General features: G+C 36.5%; 1 protein-coding gene across 1 annotated transcript in view; it reads left to right on the forward strand.

Annotated features, from left to right (window-relative positions):
• The window catches only part of PRKDC (protein kinase, DNA-activated, catalytic subunit), a 176,941-nt gene that overhangs the window by 131,758 nt on the left and 22,160 nt on the right, over nt 1-23,023 (forward strand). The window contains exons 67-77 of the mRNA XM_044682793.1: nt 306-530; nt 1,376-1,484; nt 3,287-3,398; nt 5,463-5,652; nt 12,637-12,811; nt 14,021-14,211; nt 16,696-16,876; nt 17,555-17,715; nt 20,046-20,257; nt 21,836-21,923; nt 22,506-22,649. Of these exons, the coding sequence (XP_044538728.1) occupies nt 306-530; nt 1,376-1,484; nt 3,287-3,398; nt 5,463-5,652; nt 12,637-12,811; nt 14,021-14,211; nt 16,696-16,876; nt 17,555-17,715; nt 20,046-20,257; nt 21,836-21,923; nt 22,506-22,649 (1,788 nt within the window). The remainder of the gene's footprint in view (nt 1-305; nt 531-1,375; nt 1,485-3,286; nt 3,399-5,462; nt 5,653-12,636; nt 12,812-14,020; nt 14,212-16,695; nt 16,877-17,554; nt 17,716-20,045; nt 20,258-21,835; nt 21,924-22,505; nt 22,650-23,023) is intronic.

The raw sequence follows: 23,023 nt of genomic DNA on the forward strand, positions 1-23,023 counted from the left end.
ACTTCAGTTAATTTCTTCAGAGCCCCTTTATAGCTATCATTTTTTTTCTCTTTGTAAATCATAATTTGCATGGGACATCCAAACTCTTAGACTGGAAGGGAAGATGTTTCTTCATGGTTGTGGCAATGAAATAAAGAAGGCCTTCAAAATTATGCCACTTTTTAAACAAATATGTTTGTGTCATTAACCAAAATAATTTTAATCTTCAGACCTTCACCTAAGATACTATTAGGAACCTAATACCAATTTTTTTTACAAACACACACATATATTATTAATTTCAGTGAGATTTTTCTTTTCTTTAGGAAACTTATCTACCATACATGATTCGCAGTAAGCTAAAGTTACTGCTTCAGGGTGCTAGTGACCAATCACTGTTAAAATTCATCGATGAAGCTATGAAGAAAGAACCTCAGAAGACACTCATAGAAGTTCACTATAGCCAGGAATTGAGTCTTCTTTACATTCTGCAGGATGACTTTGACAGAGCAAAATATTATATTGAAAATAGCATTCAGGTTTTTATGCAGGTAATGCAAACATTTGTAATGTGCTGTTTAAAAATATTAGTAATTGTCAAAAACTCCCACCAAAAAAATTTTAATGGTAAATATTTGTCTTTTTTCTTAATATCAATTTCCTTCTTTTCTTTTCTTCTTTCTTTATCTGTTTCTTCTATCTTCCCCATTATACTTAAAAAATTATTTTTGTTCTACTGTTGTCTTTATTCATTAGTTCCCATATTCTCGACTTTTTTCAGAACCCTTTAAAGCTTAGATCTGCATTTAGAGCAACTGTATAAAGGATAATTCTCTGTGGAATAAGATAGCTGGAGTTTTTGTCCTATTTCTGTTCCACCTTTCTGCCTGAGGAAGATTACAACACTGCCCAATTTTACATGCATTTTCCTTCTCCAGTTAAATGTCTTGGTGTACTGTGAGGAGGTAGCTGTTTGAACTAGGTGCTACTCAGCTTAATGGATAATTTATTATTTGTGCTTTGGGGCAAGTTCGTCAATACAGTTAATGTTCTTCTTTTAGAAATTAGATCCACTGAAATCAATCAAATATTCATTAAATGCTTCTTATTTGGCAGGCACTAAGAATACAACAATTCCTACTCATTGTGACCTTACATTCAGTGAGGGAGACAATAAGTATATATATGTGAATACATCGATATAAAGTGATTAAATGGGCATAGATTATTAAAACTTTTAAACACAATTAACAACTACATAAAAGAAAGTTTTTTCTGACAGACACAGATTCTATGGCTCTAGGTATAGATAAGTGAATGCATTTTCAGATTTTAAGGGAATATGCTGATTCTTTTAATACTATGATTTGTATTATATAAATACTTTTCTCCTTAGAATTATTCCAGTATTGATGCTCTTTTACAACAAAGTAGACTAACCAAACTACAGTCTGTGCAAGCTTTAACTGAAATTCAGGATTTTATCAACTTTATGAGCAAACAAGGTAATTGTTTTTCTTATTGTCCTTTTCTGTGTAATTACATTTTTGGAATTTGATTCTGTGGTGATAGAAAGGTGTATTTATTATGTTTGTAGCTCGTAATTGACTTGAATATATAAAATATTTCTATTAGGAGTTTTATTGTACCTTGATAAAGTTAAAAATTTGAAGAAGTGGATCAAAACTTTAAGATGTAAAAAAATAATTTTCAGATTGATAATGCACCATCATCTTCTTGTATTTAAACTTGTTTATCTAAAACTCTAAAATCTAAAACCCTTACCTTCTATCTTAGAATCAACTATGTATTGGTTCTAAGGCAGAAGATTATAAAGGCTAAGCAATGGGGCTAAGCGGGGTGGGGGGTGGGGGGGATTAAGTGACTTGCCTAGAGTCAAACAGCCAGGAAGTGTCTTAGGTCAGATTTGAACCCAGGACCTCCCATCTCTAGACCTGGCTCTCAGTCCACTGAACCACCTTGCTGCCTCCTATAAAATTGCTTTGGAAAATTACTTAATAGCCACTTGACCAGTTTCTTTGCTTTTAAGTGTTTGTCCTCTCCCCTGTGTCCTACAGAGGCCTGCAGGTGAAGTTGAATGTACAGAGCTGATCATGTTACTGTTCTCATATGCCTTTAGATACCTGCCCGTTTCCTGCCCACCGAAGGACATATTCCTCAGTATATCACTGGAGACTCCTATAATCTGGCTTAAATAAAAAACAAACCCTGACCTTCCATCTTAGAATCAGTACTAGGTATTGCTTCCAAGGCAGTAGAACGGTAGGGGCTGGGCAGTTGGGGTAAGTGACTTACTTGCCTTGGGTCACACAGCTGGGAAGTGTCTGAGGCCAGAGATGAGCCCTAGACCTCCTGTCTCCAGGCCTGGCATTCTCTCCACTGAGCCCCCTCACTGCCCCATAATCCTGCTTTGCTCTACCTTTATTTTATACTACTTCCTTTCATATGCTCCAGCCAATTAGACCAAGATTAGACTAGTTACTATTTTGTGAACTTGTTTTCCCCATGCTGTCTTCTTGTATTTAGAATCCCCTTTCTGTCTTATCCCCTTTTATTCTCCCCTCATCTCAGTCTCTACCTCTTAAAATCTTACTTATCCTTCAGGAACCAGCTTAAATACTACTTTCTTTTAAGATGTTTTTCCTGTTCCATCTAGCCAGCAGTCAACCCTTCTCCAGTTTCTCATAGTACTTGAACATAGTTCCTCTCATGTTTATTTTGTATTATCATTTTCGCATAAATATCTTTCCTACTAGATAATAAACTCCTTAAGGACAAGAATATTAGTGTCATTCATTTTCATATTTCTGTTCTTCCCTAGCTATATATTAATAGATACTTATAAAATTTATTCTATTCATATTACAAGTAAAAGCTGTAACCAGAGATTTGAATATTAGTTATAAATAGTATGGGCTTAATTATTTATATAATTAATTATTATAAAGTGGAAAATTATTAAATACATCTATTCAACATCCAGTTTTACATTTGTTTTCAGTTCAGCTTTTCTAACATACTGGAGAAAATATTGGCAGTGTTATCATTCTTTTAACTATTCCTATTTCTTTTTACTTCAAATAGTTGAATTTTTAAAAAACCAAAACAAAACTCTGTTAACTTCAAGTTCTCTTTTGTTCAAGAAAAGACAGTTTTTTTTTCCCTATTCAAGCCAAGAAATTTAAGCTAGAGGTTGTTTTTTTTTTTATTGGTGTTGACCACCACTTTGTTGATTGATGCTTGGCATTGGGCTGTGGGTGTAGTCATCCTTTAAAATTATTTTTAGGTAATTTATCATCTCAAGCTCCCCTTAAGAGACTTCTGCGAATCTGGACAAACAGATATCCAGATGCTAAAATGGACCCAATGAACATCTGGGATGACATCATTACAAATCGGTAAGATGAGATGGTCGGAAGAATTAACTAAAGATTTTTTTATTTTCTAAACTCTCCAAACTCCTTTTTGTTTTTTAACCATACAGAAATCTGAGGTTTGATTAAAGTATAGGTGTCCCATATTGTGCAGATCTTATGTATTTTTTCTCCTAACAGAATTGTTCATTTTTTTAGTTATACATCTTGGCTCCCTAACATGCCAACCTACAGCCTCTTTTCTCCCCTTCTCCCTCCCTCCCCTCAGAAGCCTAAGTAAAGAAAGCAAGTGCTTCACCACAATGTTGAAGCTTCTGCTGAATCCCTTGCATCTGGATCCTGGCTTTACACAGGGTTTTGAAAGTGAAGCTGTTTGTGGCAGTGGCAGCATCAGTGAGTAGAATACATAAGAGGAGCAGTATTTGCAGCAGCAGCAGCAGCAGTACACCTACTTCTTGTTAGCCTCCACCTCCCTCTGCCTGTCTGCACTCCATTTTAGGTAACAGAATTGAACCAAGGAAAGCGCTACCCGTTATTATATTATGCCTTCTCATTCAGTTATTGTGATTATAATTCTATAACCACTAGGATCACAGGATATAGACAAAACGGTCTACCTTCCTACTTCCATGAGAACCAACAGTTCCATTTAAAAAAAAAAAAAAACACCAAACAGGCACATGGAGCCGGTCACCTCCTTTGTGCTTGGGTCTGTGTGTCCTCACTTCTCAATGTTCAGCCATCTGGTATTTAATCATATATTCTGACTCTTCAGTTCATTTACTTGAGTTCTGTAATTAAGTAGGACTATTCACTGAAATCAAAGAAGTAGCCTGATAAACTCTAGGTAACAATCTGTACAAAATCCTCTCACATCTTAATTATGATAAATACACAGGTTATGTCATGGATGTATCATGCATTTAGCAAATGGTCACGACCTGAAAATTCTTTCTTTTATAAGAGTCAAATGTGTTAAGTTTTCAAGCATTAAAAGACTTTAATGCTCTTTGCTGGAAGGGAGCATACATTTTTTACTTTTCTGGGACCTTAGCTATTTTGTTGTTTATAGGCTAAACATGAGGACTTAGGGAATAGTTTTTGACCTAACACAAGAACCAACAGATTCAATAAAATATAAAAATGTGAGTTCACACTCATCATCTTGTGGGAATGAAGACAATAGGTGGTGAACAGTTCTTCCTTTATGTAAATTCACATTTTGCAAATTTGACTTTGCCTAAAGAATTCTGAAAGAAACCAGGATTCCATTAAAAAAAAAAAAAAACACCTATCCTTTACAGTACTGTGCTCTCTGTCTCTTTGGGTGCTCTTCGGCCTCCCAGACCCCCACCAAAAAAAAAATGCCTCTAAGTAAAAGCAGACTTGGAGATCACTGCTGCCATTGGAAGGGGGTTTGGCTTGAGACCATCAAGAGAGGTGACCTTTGCCCAGCTCTGCCCACCCACCTATGTATCTTGCTCCTGTGAGTCTCTCTGTCCTTCCTCCCCACCTTCTTTGTTTTTCTTCTTGGTTCTGGCCAGGCCCCCACATGCTTCCATGTGTTCCCTGCTCTAAACTTTTCTGCCTTCGATGCCTCTATCCCTTACACACACACACACACACACACACACACACACACACACACACACTCTCTTTCTCTTTCTCTTTCTCTTTCTCTCTCTCTCTCTCTCTCTTTCTCTCTCTCTCTCTCTCTCTCTCTCTCTCTCTCTCTCTCTCTCTCCCTCATGTCTGAGGACAAATTTGAATTAAATAAAAACCACTTTTATAGGTCTATAGAGTGATCCACTTACATAAAGCAAGAACTGTCTGCATTTTGCTAAATCCCTTATCTTATGAGATAGACTATAGTAAGACAGTGATTTTTGAAGATTTGGACTCTTGAAATGAAAGTCAAGTTTGGAACACTATTGGTTGAAAATTTTTAGTGACTGATATTTAAAACAATAATCTTATTAATGAGAAGTCTGAGGCTCTGATTCCTTGGTGTCTAGATGATATGTATTAGATTAGGAAATTTAGTTCTTTTCATGGATCTATATTATTTTTTTCCTTTTCCATGTGTAGATGTTTCTTCCTTAACAAAATTCAGGAGAAGCTTAGTTGTCTTCAGCAAGATGATAGTATGGAAGTGGATGAAGGTGAAAACTTCAGTGATAAGATGGAAGTGGAGAATCAGGAAGAAGATATTTGTTCACTGATTAGAAGTTGCAAGTTTTCCATGAAAATGAAGATGATAGAGAGTGCCAGAAAGCAGGTACTTGCCTACATTATGGCATTCTGCAAACAAGTCACATTTGTTTTTAAAATTTGGGGGGAGCTTTAAATTTTTTTGTTTTTAAGGTTGGGACTGTGTGTATGTTTTTTTCTTTAAACATTAACAATCAAAGAATAAACATAATAAAATGTCCCATAGGGATTTCCTTTTTACTCTATCTAGATCTATTCATTGATCTCTAAAATGAACATGAGGTACCAAGTCTCCTAATTTTCTTGATCACTAAACCTGCCTTTGCCTCCTTGGGTTGAAAGCTTCTCAAATCCAATCCCGAATTACCTTTCCCTCCTTTTTCTGTGTCTCGATGAAACTCTTTCCCTTTTTGCCCTTATTGTTCTTTGCTATAGTCCAAAAGAATGTGTCTTATAGAAGTTTTTCACAAGGAGAAAGAATAATATTTAGGAATATCAAAATTAGTTGAAAAGTCTTTAAAACAGAATTAACATAATAGTGGATTGAGCCCTGATCTTGGCAGCAGGAAGAGGTGGATTCAAGACTTGCTTCTGACACATTCAGTCCCTGTGATCCTGCACAAGTCTTTAACTCTGTACTGTGCCCAGGCAGCATGGCCTGTAAATTGTAGAGAGATTTTCAGTTTGCATTGGTAGAGGAAGTTCCTCATCAGAAACTCCATCCATCATGAAGTCAATGCAAAGCTCTAGTCCAGAAAAAAAAGGAGAAAAGGAAGCTCTTTAGAGGATTTCACAGAATCTCAAAAAATGGATGAGACCTAAAAGCCAATCAAATCCAAACCATACCTGAATGAAACTCCCATCTCCAGTGTTTTGAATAGTTATCCATTAATTTGATTGAAGATTTGTCTAATTAAGATGAACTCGCTACTTCCCCAAAGCAACACTTAAGACTTTTTTAATTTAGTTTTTTTAGTTAACCAAAATTCATCTCCATTTCTCCCCCTCACAAAAAAGGAAAAAAAAACCAAAACCCTTGTAACAAACATGCATAGTTAAGTAGAAATAATTCCCAAATCAGTGGTGTCCTAAAAAATATGTCTTGTTCTACATCATGAATCCTTAACTTCTTTGTTAGGCTATGGGCAGCAGGTTTCATCATGAGCCTTTGAATTTTTTTTCCTTTTTAAAAATATTATTTTTATTGTCACGTAAAACACACTTTCATATTGGTAATCGTTCTAAGATCAGTCATACATAACCAAAACCCCAAAATAAAACCATAAGTATACTGATGTGAAAGTCAATTCCCAGCAGTTCTTTCTCTGGAGATGGATAGCATTTCCCATCATAAGTCTTTCAGGATTGTCCCAGATCATTGCATTGCTGGGTCCTCTGAAATTATTATTAATCATTAACATTTCACTTGGGAGTAACTGATCGTAAGGAAATTTTTCCTTATGTCAAGCTAAAGTCTAGCTCTTTTTGAATCCTTTGCTCCAAGTTTGTTTCTCTGGGGAACTTTTCTAAACTACTCTTTGAGTTCATTCCCTAATGTACCACCCTCATCTAACTTGAGAATTACATCTTTCTCACTAAAACCCTCTAGCTGAGGTTTTCTTACCTCAGTCAGCTTTCTTGCCCTTTCTACAAATCCAGATTCACTTGTTGCCACTTATAAAATTCCTGGGTTTTGATGGATTTTTGGTTTTCCCAACATTCATTCTTAATCACTAATTGACAAGGTAGGTTTCTTTCTTTTGGATAAAAGGGAGATGATGAGAATTAGTGAAACTCATAAAAAATATTGAAATGTGATCCGTAGGAGAAAAAAATTCAACTCTACACTTGCAAAGTTTAGAAGTTATTCTGTAACAGTTAGGAATTGTTACTTTATTATAATAAGTATTAAGCATATATTGGCAAGTGTTCATAAGATCATAGAATTTAGAGCTGGAAATGCACTTCGGAAAGCATATAATCCAACACCTTTATTTTACAGATGAGGAAACTATAGTGTATAGTGGGGCATCTTGTAATTTAAAGGAAATCTTTGATGTATCCTATAGTAAATCAGATAATCCCTTTATAATTTCAATAATTACCTTTTGCTTTATCTCCTTTGTAAGTTCAAGGCTTTTTGTAGTAGAAAGAACTCTAGGCTTTGAATCATATCTAGGTTCACATACTAACTGATATCTATTAGATTGTGTTTATAGGTAAAACAATCAACTTTTCTGAGCCTTATTTCCTTTGTATATAAAATAGAGGCAATAATATACATTCTACCTTACAGTAATACTGTAATCCATTTTCATGGCTAGAAAGTTCCATCCCTGTAGTTGAGGCAATGTGGTAAAATGGATAGTGAGCTGACTTTAGAGTTAGAAGAACTTGGATCCATGTACCTGCTCTGACATACCCTGCCTGGGTAAGCATAGGCTAACTTTTTAACCTTTTAGGACCATAGGCAGTCTAGAACTGCAAATTGAAGATAATTGTCCTTCTACCTCATTCAGATATGTTTCATCACAGATCATTCTTCATGCCATTTAAATTATGATTCTGCACCATCCAAAAAAAGTAAATTGCATCCAAAAAAACCAATAATAACTAGTTCCACTACAAATGTTGTGCTTTCTAAACTCCAGTGGATCCTCCCTGCTGAATAGCAGTCCTTTTATTTATTTACATTCATTTCACATTTTTTCATTCTTATCCCTTCCTCTTCATCTCATGTCATTTACGCGAGTAACAGAAAGGAAGCCAAGGAGGCAAATACCACTGGATTGAAGAGTGTGCAGAAGACAGTAAGGTGTAAGAAGACTAGAAATGTAGGTGGGGGACCAGGGTCTTCTGCCACTATTTCCTATTTTGCTCCAATCTATTTCCCTGGACAAATGATCCAGTTCCATCCCATCTCCTCCAATAGATTTCTGTCATTCCCACTCTCTCACTAATCTTCATTCTGTGTCTACTGACTGCTTCCATACTGCCTAAAAACATACCCATGTTTCCCCCATCTTTAAAAAGCCTTCATCTCTCCATCCCTGGTAGCTGTCATTTTGTAACTCTTCTTCCTCTTATGCTTTAAAGTTGTTTGTAATCAGTGTTGCTGTTTTCCTTTCCTCACTCCCTTACTAACTCCCTGCAGAATGATGGCTTCTAACCTCATCATTTAATACTGCTATCTCCAATGTTACCAATAATGATTTAATTAGCAAATCTAATAACATTTTCTCAATCCTCCTCCTTCTTGATGTTCTTCTCTCTAGGTTTCTGCAATACTCCTCTCTTCTGCTTCTCACTCCATTCTGACCAACTCCTTTCTAGTTTTCTTTGCCAAGTCATCATCTAGGTTTTGCCCATTAACAGTGAGGGAGGAATGGTCTCCCCAGGTTCTGTCTGTCCTCATCTCTGGTTTTGCTTTGTGATCTCATTAGCTCCCATGGATTTGATTCTCCTCCTTAGGCAAATGATAATCAGGTCTGTTTATCCAGCCCTCACCTCTTGACTGCAGGCTTACATTTCCAACTGCTTATTAGACATCTCAGACTAGATGTTCTGTAGATATCTCTGGCTTAAGTTGTCCTAAGCAGAACTTGTTATCTTTTCTCCTTAACCCTCCTTACTTCTGAGGGCACCACCATTCTCTTCATCAAGTCTCAGAACTTTGGTATTATCCTCAGTTCCTCACTTTCTCCCCCACATCTAATTAGTTGCTGAATCTTGTTGACTCTCTGTTGTTGACATCTCTCATCCACTCTCCCTTCTCTCTGATGCTCCCAGCAACCTTGTGCAGGCTCTTATACCTTCACATTGGAACTGCAATAGCCAGATAGCTGGTGTCCTCCCTGCTTCAGGTCTCCCCAGTTCAGTCTATCCTCTACTTGGCTGTGAAAATCTATTTTCCTAAAGTACATACTTGACCTTTTCATCCTCTACTCAGTAAACTTCAGTGGCTCCCCTTTACCACTAGCATCAAATATAAAACCTTCCATTTGGAATTTAAAGCCCTTTATAACCTGGTCCTTCTCCCACATTTCCAGTCTTCTTACACTTTTCTGTCCCCCACATTCTCTTCCATCCTTGGCCTCCTTTCTGTTCTTCACACCAGACATTTCATTTCCTGACTTCATGTATTTTCACTAGCCATCTGTCTTCCACTCATGGGATTCTTTCTTTCCTCATCTCCATTTCCTGACTTCCTTCAGATCCTTTATCTTTTGCAAGAAGCATTTCCTGATCTTCCTTAATTCTAGTACCTTCCATTTGTTGATTATTTCCAGTTTATCTTGTATATATTTTCTCCCTCATTAGAGTCTGAGCTCCTTGAGAGCAGGGATTGGTCCCCCTATTTGTAGCACTTCTCACAGCGCATGGCCTACCATAGTGGGTACTTAATAAATCCTTTTGCCCATCTGTTGACTGACATGCTGATTCTTTGTCACATCCCACAGTTGCTTTCCAAACTTTTAGGTTCTTCAATGTCCAAACTTTACCTTCACCTTCTCTTATTAAGAATATTGAGACCATTCGTCAGAACTGCCTCAGCTTCCCTCTTTCATACTTTTTGAGTTTGCCTGTCCTTTCACCATTAACCTCAGTCCCATAGGATTAGGGCACCTGCTTTAACTTTTTTGCCTTTGATCCCATCTGCTTCCTTTATTTCCTAGATACTGTTGCATTAAAAATCCCTTTTCTCTCATGTCTAATTGCTTCTTCTCCACTGATTCTTTCCCCTCTGCCTATGGAGTTTGCTCTCCCCTATCAAAAAAAAAAAGAAAAAAAGCTAAAAGCCACAATTCCACATCTCAAGATATTATCCTATTTGTTTTCCTTCCTTTAATGACAAATTTACAGAAAGATTACTTACTCTTCAGTCCCCTGAGATCTGAATTTGATTCTTTTCAATTTACTTTAATTGCTCCTCCAAAGTAAATTATTTCTTTTTTAATATCCTATCTAATGGCAGTGGTTCTCTTTGAACTTTTTACATCATCATTTGATATCACTGATGAATTCCTACCCCTCCCTTACTCCCTTGGCTTTCACACAACTACTTGATCCTTTAGGACCAATGGTTTGTTCACTATTTTTTTCTTTGAATATAAGTACACCCCAAAGGCTCTATAATATGAACTTTGTTTCTTCTTTCAACAACCTCTGTTTTGACAGTCTTATTCACTCCTTTGGTTTCACCTCTCTACTGTATGTAGAATCATAGAATTTGAGAGATGGAAAGAACATCAGAAACCATCTAGTTTAACCCTCATGAAGGAGATCACGAATATATTATACATCTAAAGTGAGCATCTAGTCTCCTCTTAAAGATCTTCAGGGAGGAGGAATTCACCACTTCTGGAGATAACCTATCCCATTCTTGGATTTTTCTAATTGTTGGGAAGTTTTTCTTGACATCAAGCCTGAATATTTATTCATTTATTTATTTTCTGCAGCTTCTATCTCCTTGTTCTGTCCCTGAAGCCAATCAGAATAAATTTGATCTCTTCTACACAACAGCCCTTCAGATGCTTGAAACAGCTGTCAAGGTCCTTCATCATCCTGGATACTCTCTCTCTAATTAATGTCCTTCTTAAATCATGATGCACAAAACTGAGTATAAATTCTCCAGATGAGGTCTGCTGAGGCAAGAGTAAAGTGCGGTACTCTTACCTCGATTCCTGAAGTTATATCTCTCAATTCAGCCCAAGATTGTTTTAGGGTTTTTGTTTGCCATATCATACTGCCCCCTCATCTTGAGCTTCCAGACCACTAGACTCTTAAAGTCTTTTTCTTACACTTTGCTGCCCACCATGGCTTCCCCAGGTAGTCATGAATTGGATTTTGGGGCCCAAGTGTAACAATTTTGGTTATTCATCCTACATCCCATCTTAAACTGATGACTCCCAAAAATATATCTCTAATTTGATCTCTTCACTAGGCTCCAGCCCCATATTCCCATCTACCTGCCACATATCACCACTATACCCAAACTTAGCTTGTCCTAAACTGAACTCATCATATTTCCCTAAAACTTAATTCTACATTCCTGCTGATCTCGCCTTTTTCTCACATCATTCAGGTGCCAATTCTTATTTATACTTTACTATGCCATCTCCTTCACTTTTCACTTAAAATTATTGTTAAAATCCTGCCAATTCAGTCTTCCAAATTCAGCTTTGGCATTTTTCTCTTCTTTTCCATTGCTATCACATCAGTTCACATCTTTATAGCCTCTCACCTGGGTAATTGTAATAGCCTTCTAAATGATTTCCATCCTTCTCTCCAGTGGCCCCCATTCTTTGCCTCATCTTCTACACAGCTGACAGAATTTTCTTCTTAATGCTGACATCCAATTATTCTCTAGCTCAAAAATGTTCAAGGGCTCCACTTAGACTACCAGATAAAACACACAATTCCTTTCTGTAGCTTAGAGTCTCTTCCACATTCTAACATTAGCCTTCTTTCATGGTATTGGCTTTCTCTATGTCTCATCCACACTGAATGTCTTCCTGTATCATCCTGTTTTTTCTCTCACCTCTGCCAGTAGACATACCCAGGTATGGAACTGCCTCCATCTCCATACCCTTATCTTTGCCCATTGACAATCCCATCTTTTCTTCCAGTCCCATTCACATATTACCTCTTCTCTGATTCCTAACATCCCAGCTAGATTCCTTCCTTAAATTTCACAGGCCCCTCTGACTTCTATGTATTTAATTTGTGAATAATTAATCCTGTCACACTAATTTACACTGCATAGTTCCATTGGGCTAGAACCATTGATCATATTTAAAATTTTAAATAGTATGAATTTGAAAAGTTGGTACCGTTTCATGGGATACATTGTTTGCAGAGACCTAGCTATACAATTATTTGAATATATACTCTCTCTACTAGATGACAGATACTATGAGAATAATTTAGCATTTTTCATTTTTAATTCCTTCAGCCTTTCATATTATTCTTTATACGTAATAGTTATTTGTTGTATAGGTACAGAATTGAGTTATTTATGTAATTAATTATACTTTTTGTGTTTTTATAGAACAATTTCTCAGTTGCCATGAAACTCTTAAAGGAGCTACATAGAGAATCCAAAACAAGAGAAGACTGGCTGATGAAATGGATTCACAGTTATTGTCGATTCAGCCACAGTCGCAGTCAGACTCAGAGTAGTTCTGAACAGATTCTCACAGTGCTGAAAACAGTCTCATTATTGGGTATTTATATTCTTTTGCACAAAACCTACCTCTGTTTTTTCACATTTCCATAGAATATAGTTATTCTTTTATGGATCATTTTTTTATAAGAATCCTTTCTTTGTATTTGTTTTTTAGGATGTTTGACAATTAATAATTTAGTTTTTTAGACAATCTCTAAAACCTGGTGAAAAATGACTTTCCTAAAGAAAAGAGAAGAAAATTTGGTGTCAAGGAAGCAGGTTCAGAGTAACTTTTTAGAACCTGGATCTCTTTTTAAGATGAAAAATCGAGGAACTTTTCCCTTCTTCCTAAAAATATTGTGGGCCTCAGTTTGATATTACTGCTGAGCATTTTAATCTCAAAAGAAAGTGTTGTTAAAAACAAATTCATAACCTTTACGGCCTCTCCTTTTAGATTTAGAATATTTAATAAGGTGGCTTATGAAACTGAGAAAAGAAAAAACTTTGCTAGGATTCTATTTATACCCAGAGGTGGCTTATGAAACTGAGAAGAGAAAAAACTTTTTGCTAGGATTCTATTTATACCCAACTTTGTAGAGTACTCAGTATTATTACTTCTCCATCTACTTCTACATGTGCCCCCAATTGTGGTCATATTTTCATCTGTGATTTTTTTATTACTATTTTTTTTAACCCTTATCTTCGGTCTTAGAATCAGTACTGTGTATTGATTCAAAGGCAGAAGAGTGGTAAGGGCTAGGCAATGGGAGTTAAGTGACTTGCCCAGGGTCACACAGCTAGGAAGTGTCTGAGGCTAGATTTGAACCTAGGACCTCTCATCCCTAGGCCTGGCTCTCAATCCACTGAGCCACCTAGCTGCCCGATTTTTTTTATTACTCTTAAAGATTCTTTAAATCAAATATAATTTATCACAACTATTTTGAGCCAATTAAATGAAAAATTTTTGATTGCAGGCTGATTTTTACTTTTAATTTTGTTTGGATTTTGATAGGGTTATTGCCAATGGAAAAATGTTTATTGAAAACCTTACTCAAAAGCAATTAGTCAATCAGTGTGAAATCAGTCCTTAATCTTTTCTGGAAGGCAATTCTTATTTAATATTATTTCACTTTTCTAGGCACCTTAATTTGAATAGTTCTTTAATTTAAAACATAATTTTTGCATTCTACAAATTTTTTTAAATTTGCAGGATTCATTTGCTTTTAAAAATTTAGCTCTTTTTTGTTGTTGTTGGGTGATCCAGCAGATGAGAGCACATCAAGTTATCAAAGCAAGAATAGCCTGGCTTTCCGTAATCAGAACATTCTCCTGGGTATCACTTACAACGTCATGGCTAGTGCACTCAGCAGTGAGCCAACTTGTCTTGCCCAAATTGAGGAAAGTAAAGCTAAAAAAGTTTTAGAATTGTCTGGAACCAGTTCTGAGGATACTGAGAAGGTAAATAATGATGGGAAATTGAATGTTAATGTTTTAATATTGTACACATGTTTGAATTTAAATTTCTTGCTATAATGGAATAGTATTATCAGTTACCACTATATGTTTTCTAAATACATTTCTTAGTCATCCATAGCCTTAGTTGGGGGGGGGGGGGCGGATAGTGGAACATTAAAAAAAAAAGACTAACTAAATGAAAAGCAAAAATATCTTTTGCTTTTATTTGACACGAATTATGGGTCATGCAGGAGCAACAGACATTGCCAGAATTTGAAAAATTAAGATATCACATGTCTTTGTTATAATAAAGTAATAATAAATATGTGAGTGAAGTCTGTTGTAGCAATTATGGGTCAAGATTTCAGTTCTAAAACTTTTATCTCTTAAAATTCAATGAATGAAAATCAGCAAATGTCCACTTATTGTCTCTATAGCTACTTGGAATTTTGGATATAAAGACTGAACTTTTAAGTGATAGCTCAATTTAAACCAGGTATCTTTAACCTTTTTTGTGTCATGGACTTCTTTGGCATTCTGATAAAGCTTATGGGCCTCTGTTTTTAATTATATAAAATAAAGTACATAAAATTACTAAGGAAGCTAGTTATATTGAAATAGTTATGAAAATATTTTTAAAGTTTTTCAACTGTTTTAAACTAAGTTAAGAACCTCTGGTTTAGACAATTCCTTTATAATAGAGCCATTTTTTAAGATTTGATCTCCTTAGTTTGTAGCAGCTGGAAGTACAGCTGCCATTCATGGGCCCAGTTCTACTAATAATTGGTCCATTTATGACCTGATCATTTTGCCCTTCCTTGTTTTGGCACCTCATTCCCTGGGGCTCCCCATATTGGTGCCAGACTTAATATAGACACCTGATTGGCTGGACTTCCCAAACCCAAGTAATCTGAGAACCTCAGCTCCCCACCATAGCAGAGATTATTGTGTGTCACCACACCCAGACTGCTAGATCAACCTTCCCAATAGATCTTCTATCCAGTGTCTTCTCTCCACTCATGGGATTCCCACCACAGGTCAGACCTTCCTCATTGAGCCCCTCAGCCATTACCATTGCCTTCTCTCTGAATTTCTAGGCCTCCGTCTCTCCATCTGTGTGTCTCTCTTGTTTTTGTTGTCTTTCTTTCTTTCCCTCTCTCTCTCTTTCTCTTTCTGTCTCTCCCTCTCACCCCACTCCAATCTTATTTCATATTAGTTTCCTTTAGACATTCTACATATTGGCCTTCATGCTGTTCCCTAAAATTGATATTTCCTCTTTTGCTTCTGTGCTGCCCTTGTCCCTGGAATTCTCTTCCTCATCTTAGAATCCCTAGCTTCCTCTAAGGTTCAGTTCACGTGCTGCTTCCTGTGGGAAGCCTTTCTTGATTCCCTTGATTTTCTTTTTTTAGTGCTCCCTCCTTCCTCAAATGACCATGTATATACTTAGATGTTTTATCCTCCCAGTAAGCTATATTCTACTTTAAGATAAAGAAAATGTTTGATTTTGTCTTTGTAGCTAAAGTGCCATGTTCAAAACGTTGGTTGATTTGTATGAAATGGAACCTAAGTAGTGAATTTTTTTTTGATAAAAGCTGTTTTGTTTATTTGTGCAAATTTATCTCCAATTAAAATTTTATTAAAAATCTTTACTAGTCAATGGGATAAACTGGGGACAAAACCAATGTGTTTTTCATTTAGTTTTCATTCAGTTATATGAATGTTTTTGTTTGTTTACCTTGGAACTTAGTGATGGTGAACCTTTTAGAGATGGAGTGTCGGGCCTTCCCCCATCCCACTCCCCACACTGAGTGCCATGTCCTTCCCTTACCCCAGGCAGGGGAGGGAGGAAGCATTTCTATTGGCCGCTGGGCAGAGGGACAAGGGAAGGGAGGAATGTTTTCAGGCGCATGGAGAAGGGGAGGGGAACAGCTCCGCCCCAAGTCTCTCAGACTTTCTAGTATCAACCTCTGGCAGGCAATGGCATGCGTGCCCTTTTTGGCACGCATGCCGTAGGTTTGCCATCACTGCTCTAGACCCAGTTCTTTGCAACCACATGCACTAAGTTTCAGGCTCCTCTATTGTGCCTCTTTTAAAATAACCTCTTTATATATCCTAACTGTGTCCTGTCTCTTTGAGGTCAGTGGTGGAAAGCCCATGTCTTTTAGGTAAGCAGTCTTGGTTTTTATCTCTTCCTTACCACTTAAAGAGCAACAGTATCTCAGTCTTCCACAAAGAACAAGAGACACATGTGACAGGCACTCTTTTCCTTTGCTGGTATTTGATGATAGTTTTCTTAGTAAGAAGTTCTTTGGCTTGAATTTTTGTTTATTCTTTTTCAGGTCATTGATTATTATCTTTACTTATGAAGTTTGCTGTTAAAGAGTATAACAAAAATGAACTTCATTTCTCTATTAACAGAAAATGTCATTGTAAAAAAAGTTTCAGAGTTACACATCTAGATTATGTCTTGTCATGATTGAATTCTAGGTTATTGGAGGTCTGCACAAAAAAGCATTTGAATATCTTTTTAAAGCTGCCCAGAGGGCTGAAGAAGAAGTCCAGCCCCATACTATTGAGCATGCCGATGTAGCTGGAGTCATAGATGCTTATATGACTTTAGTAGATTTCTGTGACAAACATCTCCGTAAAGAGGAAGAAAGTACATCAGGTGAGAGAGAATCTGGGGAAATACATTGAAGAGTGATCTTGCAGAATGTGGCACTTATCCAGTGGGAAATTAAGCAAAACGTAGATGTTCATTTTTGAAAGTTACTATACATATAAAAGATAAAATTATATTTAAATAGAGTGTTGTGCTTGGCATATAGGTATTAGCAAGTGCTCATTGATTAATTATACAAGAAAATAATGGCAAAAGTTCTGTGACAAGCTTTATAGCTTTCAAAGTGGTCATGACATCCTTAGAAAGAATGTCTGCATTTGAACAGATTCCAGCTGTCCTCTTATCTTTTCATTTACATGGTTTAAACTTTCATATTTTTCCCTCGTGGTTGTGACTCATGTGGTCTGCATCTTACTCCTGGAACAAATTCCCTAACCAGCAGATGCTCCTTATGTTCTCTGCCCAGGACATGATAATGTTTCATGCAGGACAGATAATCTAATAGAGAAGATGTTGTTTTGAGATAAAACCTTTTTCTCATAGTCCAAAAATGTGTCTGATGTGCATTGGTAAGAAGTGAATAGAGTAGAAAAGACACCAGAGTATGGAGCAAGGAGAGGGCTTTATCTTCAGTCTCAAGTTTGTTATCCTCTGAACAAAGGGGAAAATAAGTTAAGAATAGAGTTTTGGTAACATATTTTCTTGATTGTGTTATTTTGATAGTTATTGATACTGTGGAGCTGCGGACATATCCTGCACTTGTGGTGGACAAGATGTTGAAAGCTTTAAAATTAAATTCTAAAGAAGCCAGGCTAAAGTTTCCTAGACTGCTTCAAATTCTAGAACGATATCCAGAAGAAACTTTGGGCCTAATGACAAAAGAGGTTCGTAAGTTCTGTTCTTAACATGAGAGCTTTATTTTAAAGCAGTCCCATTTATATTTAAATATATTCATATAGTAATAATTATTGGATAGCATTTTCTCATAATTTAATTTTGCTTGGTTTCTTCCTGGTTTCATAAAAATATTTCATTCATGTTACTATAAAATAAATAAACAACCACATTTACCTTGTTTTCCCCATGGGTGTTGAGGGAACAATATGTCTGAAAACAAACCAAAAAGTAAAAGTCATGGGCATGTTGGGATTGGGACATGGATTTTCTTTAAAAACTGAGCGACCCAAATGATCAGACAGTTGGACATTAAGGTTAAATTATAATTTTTCCTTTATACATGGGAGTTATTGCTAAAAAATAGACCAAATGAATTCAGTGTCATTGCATCAAACGTTAAGCATTTCTGTCTAAAGTATTGTCGTGAGTGTTAGAGATATAAGGATAAAAATTGATATTGTCCCTGTTCTTAAAGAGAGTATGTTTTGCTGCAAGGGATACAACCTTTACCTAGATGAGTATCATGTGAGGTGTGGGGTATGATGGAGTGCTGGGAAGTAGTGAAGCAAAGGAGATTCAGACAAAGTATTTTGGGAAAGCTCAAGGTGGGAGAGTGTCCTTTGAGCTGTGTGATCAGGGAAGATTTCATAATGAACATTGTTGCCAGGAGGCAGGGTTAGGAGAGAACTGTTACCACCATGACCACTTTTTATATTCTTTTGTCTGTCTTTTAAATTCAACTGCAGAAAATAAAGGGAGATGCACAGTATAATGGCTGTGGGTCTTTTCTACCATATCTTCTTCTCCAGTGACATGGCTGGAACTTGCTCTGCCCTTTGAAGTCCAGCAAGGACAGTTGGTTCAGGTGTACCAATAATGTCCTACAGTGGGAAAAAATTGGGGCATCAGCTACCTGTTGGTGAAGTGTGTCAGGCAATGCAGGGTGCTGGTAGGAATGTGGGAATTCATAAATGGCTTCTAAACTTAATAACTTAGAATTACATCTTTTATCCTTGCTTTGCCTTGGAGCTGACAAAAATGCTAATGACCAATAAGTGGACAAAGCAAGGAGGAGGAGAAAGCAATTTGTATGAATCAAATCTACTCTTGAATATTGAGTGTTAGATAATTTCACAAAGGCTTTACTGTTACAATATGCTTTTTGAAGAATATTGTCTTCAGAGGGGAAAGGGCAAGAATCACATAGTAGAAAGAGAGCATTGGCCCAGAGGTTAGGGGTCCTTGGTCCTAGCCTAGTAATGTTCTTCAATTTTTGCAAGTCATTTCACCTCTCTGGCCCTTAGTTTAATTACGAAGTTACAGGTCTCAACCAAATGAGCTCTGTACTCTTCAGTTCTAACATCTATGATTATGCTTAGCTTTCATTAGAAAACATGAGGTTTACACATTGAATTCTGAAACAAATCTATAACTGTGATCATTAAAGAGATATACTTTAGTGATGCAGTCTCTTCCGTCAAAGCCCTGTTCTTTAACTCTTTATAGCATGGAAATGACCCTAGGTTTTCAAAGGTATCATCAGCAAAAAACAAGTTCTCCTGGGACCTACCAAACTTGAAAGCCCAGGAATATGGGCATAATGATGGATCGTGTGTCTTCCATCCAGAAACCAGCCTACGAGATTGTTGATCAACAAATTGGCTGTAGGGTGATCCATTTCTTAACCACAGCAATTCTTAGAGACTGTCTACTAGGGGGGCAGCTGGGTGGCTCAGTAAATTGAGAGTTAGGCCTAGAGATGGGAGGTCCTGGGTTCATATTTGTCCTCAGATAATGTCTTAGCTATGTGACCCTGGAAAGTCACTTAACCCTCATTGCCTAGTTGTTACCGCTCTTCTGCCTTGGAACAAGTGCACAGTATTTATTCTAAGATGTAAAATAAGGGTTTTAAAAAAAAGGACTACTAGTACAGAGATGAGTTGTGATCTATATCATTAAAAGGGATATTATTCTACTCTAATGAAAACAAATTCTCTGAGTTGAAATAAGTACACAATACTATTTTAAGATTAAATTTTTTGAGTTGGTTCGCAAACATTATATAACTTTTTGGCTCCTTCTTTAATATATTTGCAAAGAAAAACCCTATACAAATGTTAGTTATTATTATTAGAAATGGAGTGTTGTTTTTGCTACCACCGCCATTTAAACAAATAGCATATTTTTGTATTTTTGGTGAAGAAATAGAAGTTTGCTGTCCTTAAAGATAAGTATTAAAATACCAGGGACTTATGTTTTGATAGTTCCCAAAATTATTACAGAAATTATTTTAGTGACAACTTTGTGTGTGTTTTAGATGTCTTCCATTCCCTGCTGGCAGTTTATTGGTTGGATCAGCCAAATGATGGCTTTGCTCGATAAAGAAGAAGCGGTGGCCATACAGCACACCATAGCAGAGATTGCTGACAACTATCCACAGGCTATTATCTATCCTTTCATGATAAGTAGTGAAAACTATTCCTTTAAAGACACTTCTGCTGGACACAAGAAGAAGGAGTTTGTGGCAAGGTGATATTACAGATACTTTTCTGACAAAATCCTAGAGACAGTTAATGATAACAGGCATAGTAAAATAAACAAGTTGTATCCTGTTTCTAAAATGTTGCTTGCTGGGGGCAGCTGGGTGGCTCATTGGATTGAGAGCCAGACCTAGAGTTGGGAGGTCCTAGGTTCAAATCTGACCTCAGACACTTCCCAGCTGTGTGACCCTGGGCAAGTCACTTGACCCCCATTGCCTAGCCCTTACCATTCTTCTGCCTTGGAGCCAATACACAGTATTGGCTCCAAGACAGAAGGTAAGGGTTTAAATTTAAATTTAAAAAATAAAATAAAATAAAATGTTGCTTGCTATACAGTTAATATAATAAAAATAGCTTGTGCATGAATTAAGGTGACCGTGTTGCATAGGCTGCTACAGAATATAAAACATCAAATTAATAATGAACCATTGAATTTTTCCATGAAAAACAATTTTTCTTATATGGTTCCCCACTTCTCTAAAAGCACCCTCTGTTCCTCTTACTTAAAATTTTCTCCTCTAGTCTGACCAGATTCTTGCCAAGTCAGGGTATTTCATCCCAAATCATTGTCATTCATATTGGGGCTAAGAGAGACTAGATGGTGTCATTTTTGAGGTCAGTACCAGGAATTGTTCATGATATCCAATGTAAAGGCCTCAACAGTTTAGTGGCACAAAGCTGACAGCATTCTTTCCATAAGTTTGTTTCTAAAGGAAAAAAGTTAAGCTGCTAACAGTTTGTTGTTTTGTTTTGTTTTTTTAACACTAAGCTACTTAAAATTTTGATATTTTAGCTTCCAACTGGAAAGGTTTTTAATCACTGGTTGATTTATTTGTTTGCAATTTTAAAAGAAAAATAGAGGATGAGGCAGAATAAATATCTTGTATACAGTCTGTGTCACTGCCTTTCACATGTCTAGGCTGGATGTATACCATCTGTTCCTGCCTACTACCTGCCCACCTCCCAATCTTTTCTTTTGAACAAACATCTGAAAACAATTTTTTTAAAAGAAAGAAAGAAGGGGGCAGCTGGGTAGCTCAGTGGATTGAGAGCCAGGCCTAGAGACAGGAGGTCCTAGGTTCAAATCAGGCCTCAGACACTTCCCAGCTGTGTGACCCTGGGCAAGTCACTTGACCCCCATTGCCTACCCTTACCAATCTTCCACCTATAAGTCAATACACAGAAGTTAAGGGTTTAAAATTAAAAAAAAAAAATAAAAACAAAAACAAAAGAAAGAAAGAAAAATGAAACTGCTAACTAGGGTGACTTTTTTCTTAGAACAAATTTAGAGAAAGATTCTAAATATCAAATTGTATATATCCAAAGAAACTTCAATCAATTTTTAAGAAGATCACAGCTTTTATTTTTCAGAAACCAAAACACTATGATAAATTTTGGCTGAAGAAATGCCTTGTACATTTTTCTGCTGTTAAATAAAGTATTTGCTTTATTCTTGCCTGTGATATAACATTGTTAAAATGAAAACAAGAATCTGATATTTACAGCAAAAAGACTGATCTTGAGAGGATACTTACCTTCCTAAAATCAGTAATTTCTTCTTTCATAGGATAAAAAGTAAATTGGATCAAGGAGGAGTGGTTCAAGATTTTATTAATGCCTTAGAGCAGCTCTCTAATCCTGAATTGCTCTTTAAGGTAAAAAGAAATAATAGCACTCTATACGATAATTGCCAGATTATGTTTTGGGGGTGGTGACAGCATCTGGGAAAGCTGGCTGGTACAGTGGATAGAGCCTGGGTCTGGAATCAGGAAGATCTGAGTGCAAACGCTTGTAACCCTGGGAAACTCATTTAACCTCTGTTTGTCTCAGTTCCTCCTCTTTAAAATGGGGACACACTGGAGAAGGAAATGGCAAACCACTTCAGCATCTTTGCCAAGAAAACCCCTTGGACAAAAGTCTATGGAGATACATAGAGTCAGACACAACTGTACAACAAAAAAGCAATGCTAGGGTATTACTTCACTCTGGGATGCCCAGAGGCAGTGAGACAGTTTTAAATGCCTACCTTCCTTTCTCCCTTACTCCTAATGATGTAACTGCTTAAAAGGCTCTAAACCATTTCTTCCATGCCATTAGTATGTTGTTATTGCATGTGGTCCTGTATATAGCAGTTTTAAAACATAAACTCAAAACAAAGAAATCAGGTAAAACGTGTGCTTTGTAATTAAGTCTTTCTCCTCCCCTACTGCCCTCTCTTGACTTTGCTTTCCTTGTAGGACTGGACTGATGATGTCAGAGGTGAACTGACACAAACCCCTATAAATAAAAAAAAAATTGAAAAAATGTATGAAGAGATGTATGCAGCCTTAGGAAGCACACAAGTTCCTGGCCTTGGGGCCTTTAGAAAGAAGTTTATTCTGGTATGTATGTAAAGTTCATTTAGATTCAATGATACATCTTTTATCAAATGCTCATTGATCACTTAAGCTAAAAATTAAGTCTATTAACGTCCTAGATTTCTTCAGGTTGGTCTCATTAACTCCTTTAGACTGTTTTCTGCTTCATTGGAATTATTTCTCATGTGTTCAGAAATCATGTTTTAGATCTTCCTATTCTTCTTGGAAGACTTCTGTACAGTTTTAGTGTATTAGGAGCCTATTTACTTTGACATACGTTCTCCCAAAATCTAGGGCATGTGTCAGACTGTGCCTGAATTTGTTCTCCTATATTATGTGTGTGTATGTAAATATATATGTGTGTATACATGCATACAAATAGAAGTAATATTGGGAGA

Source organism: Gracilinanus agilis, chromosome 1 (assembly GCF_016433145.1).
Source record: "Gracilinanus agilis isolate LMUSP501 chromosome 1, AgileGrace, whole genome shotgun sequence".
NCBI classification, from domain to species: Eukaryota; Metazoa; Chordata; class Mammalia; order Didelphimorphia; family Didelphidae; genus Gracilinanus; species Gracilinanus agilis.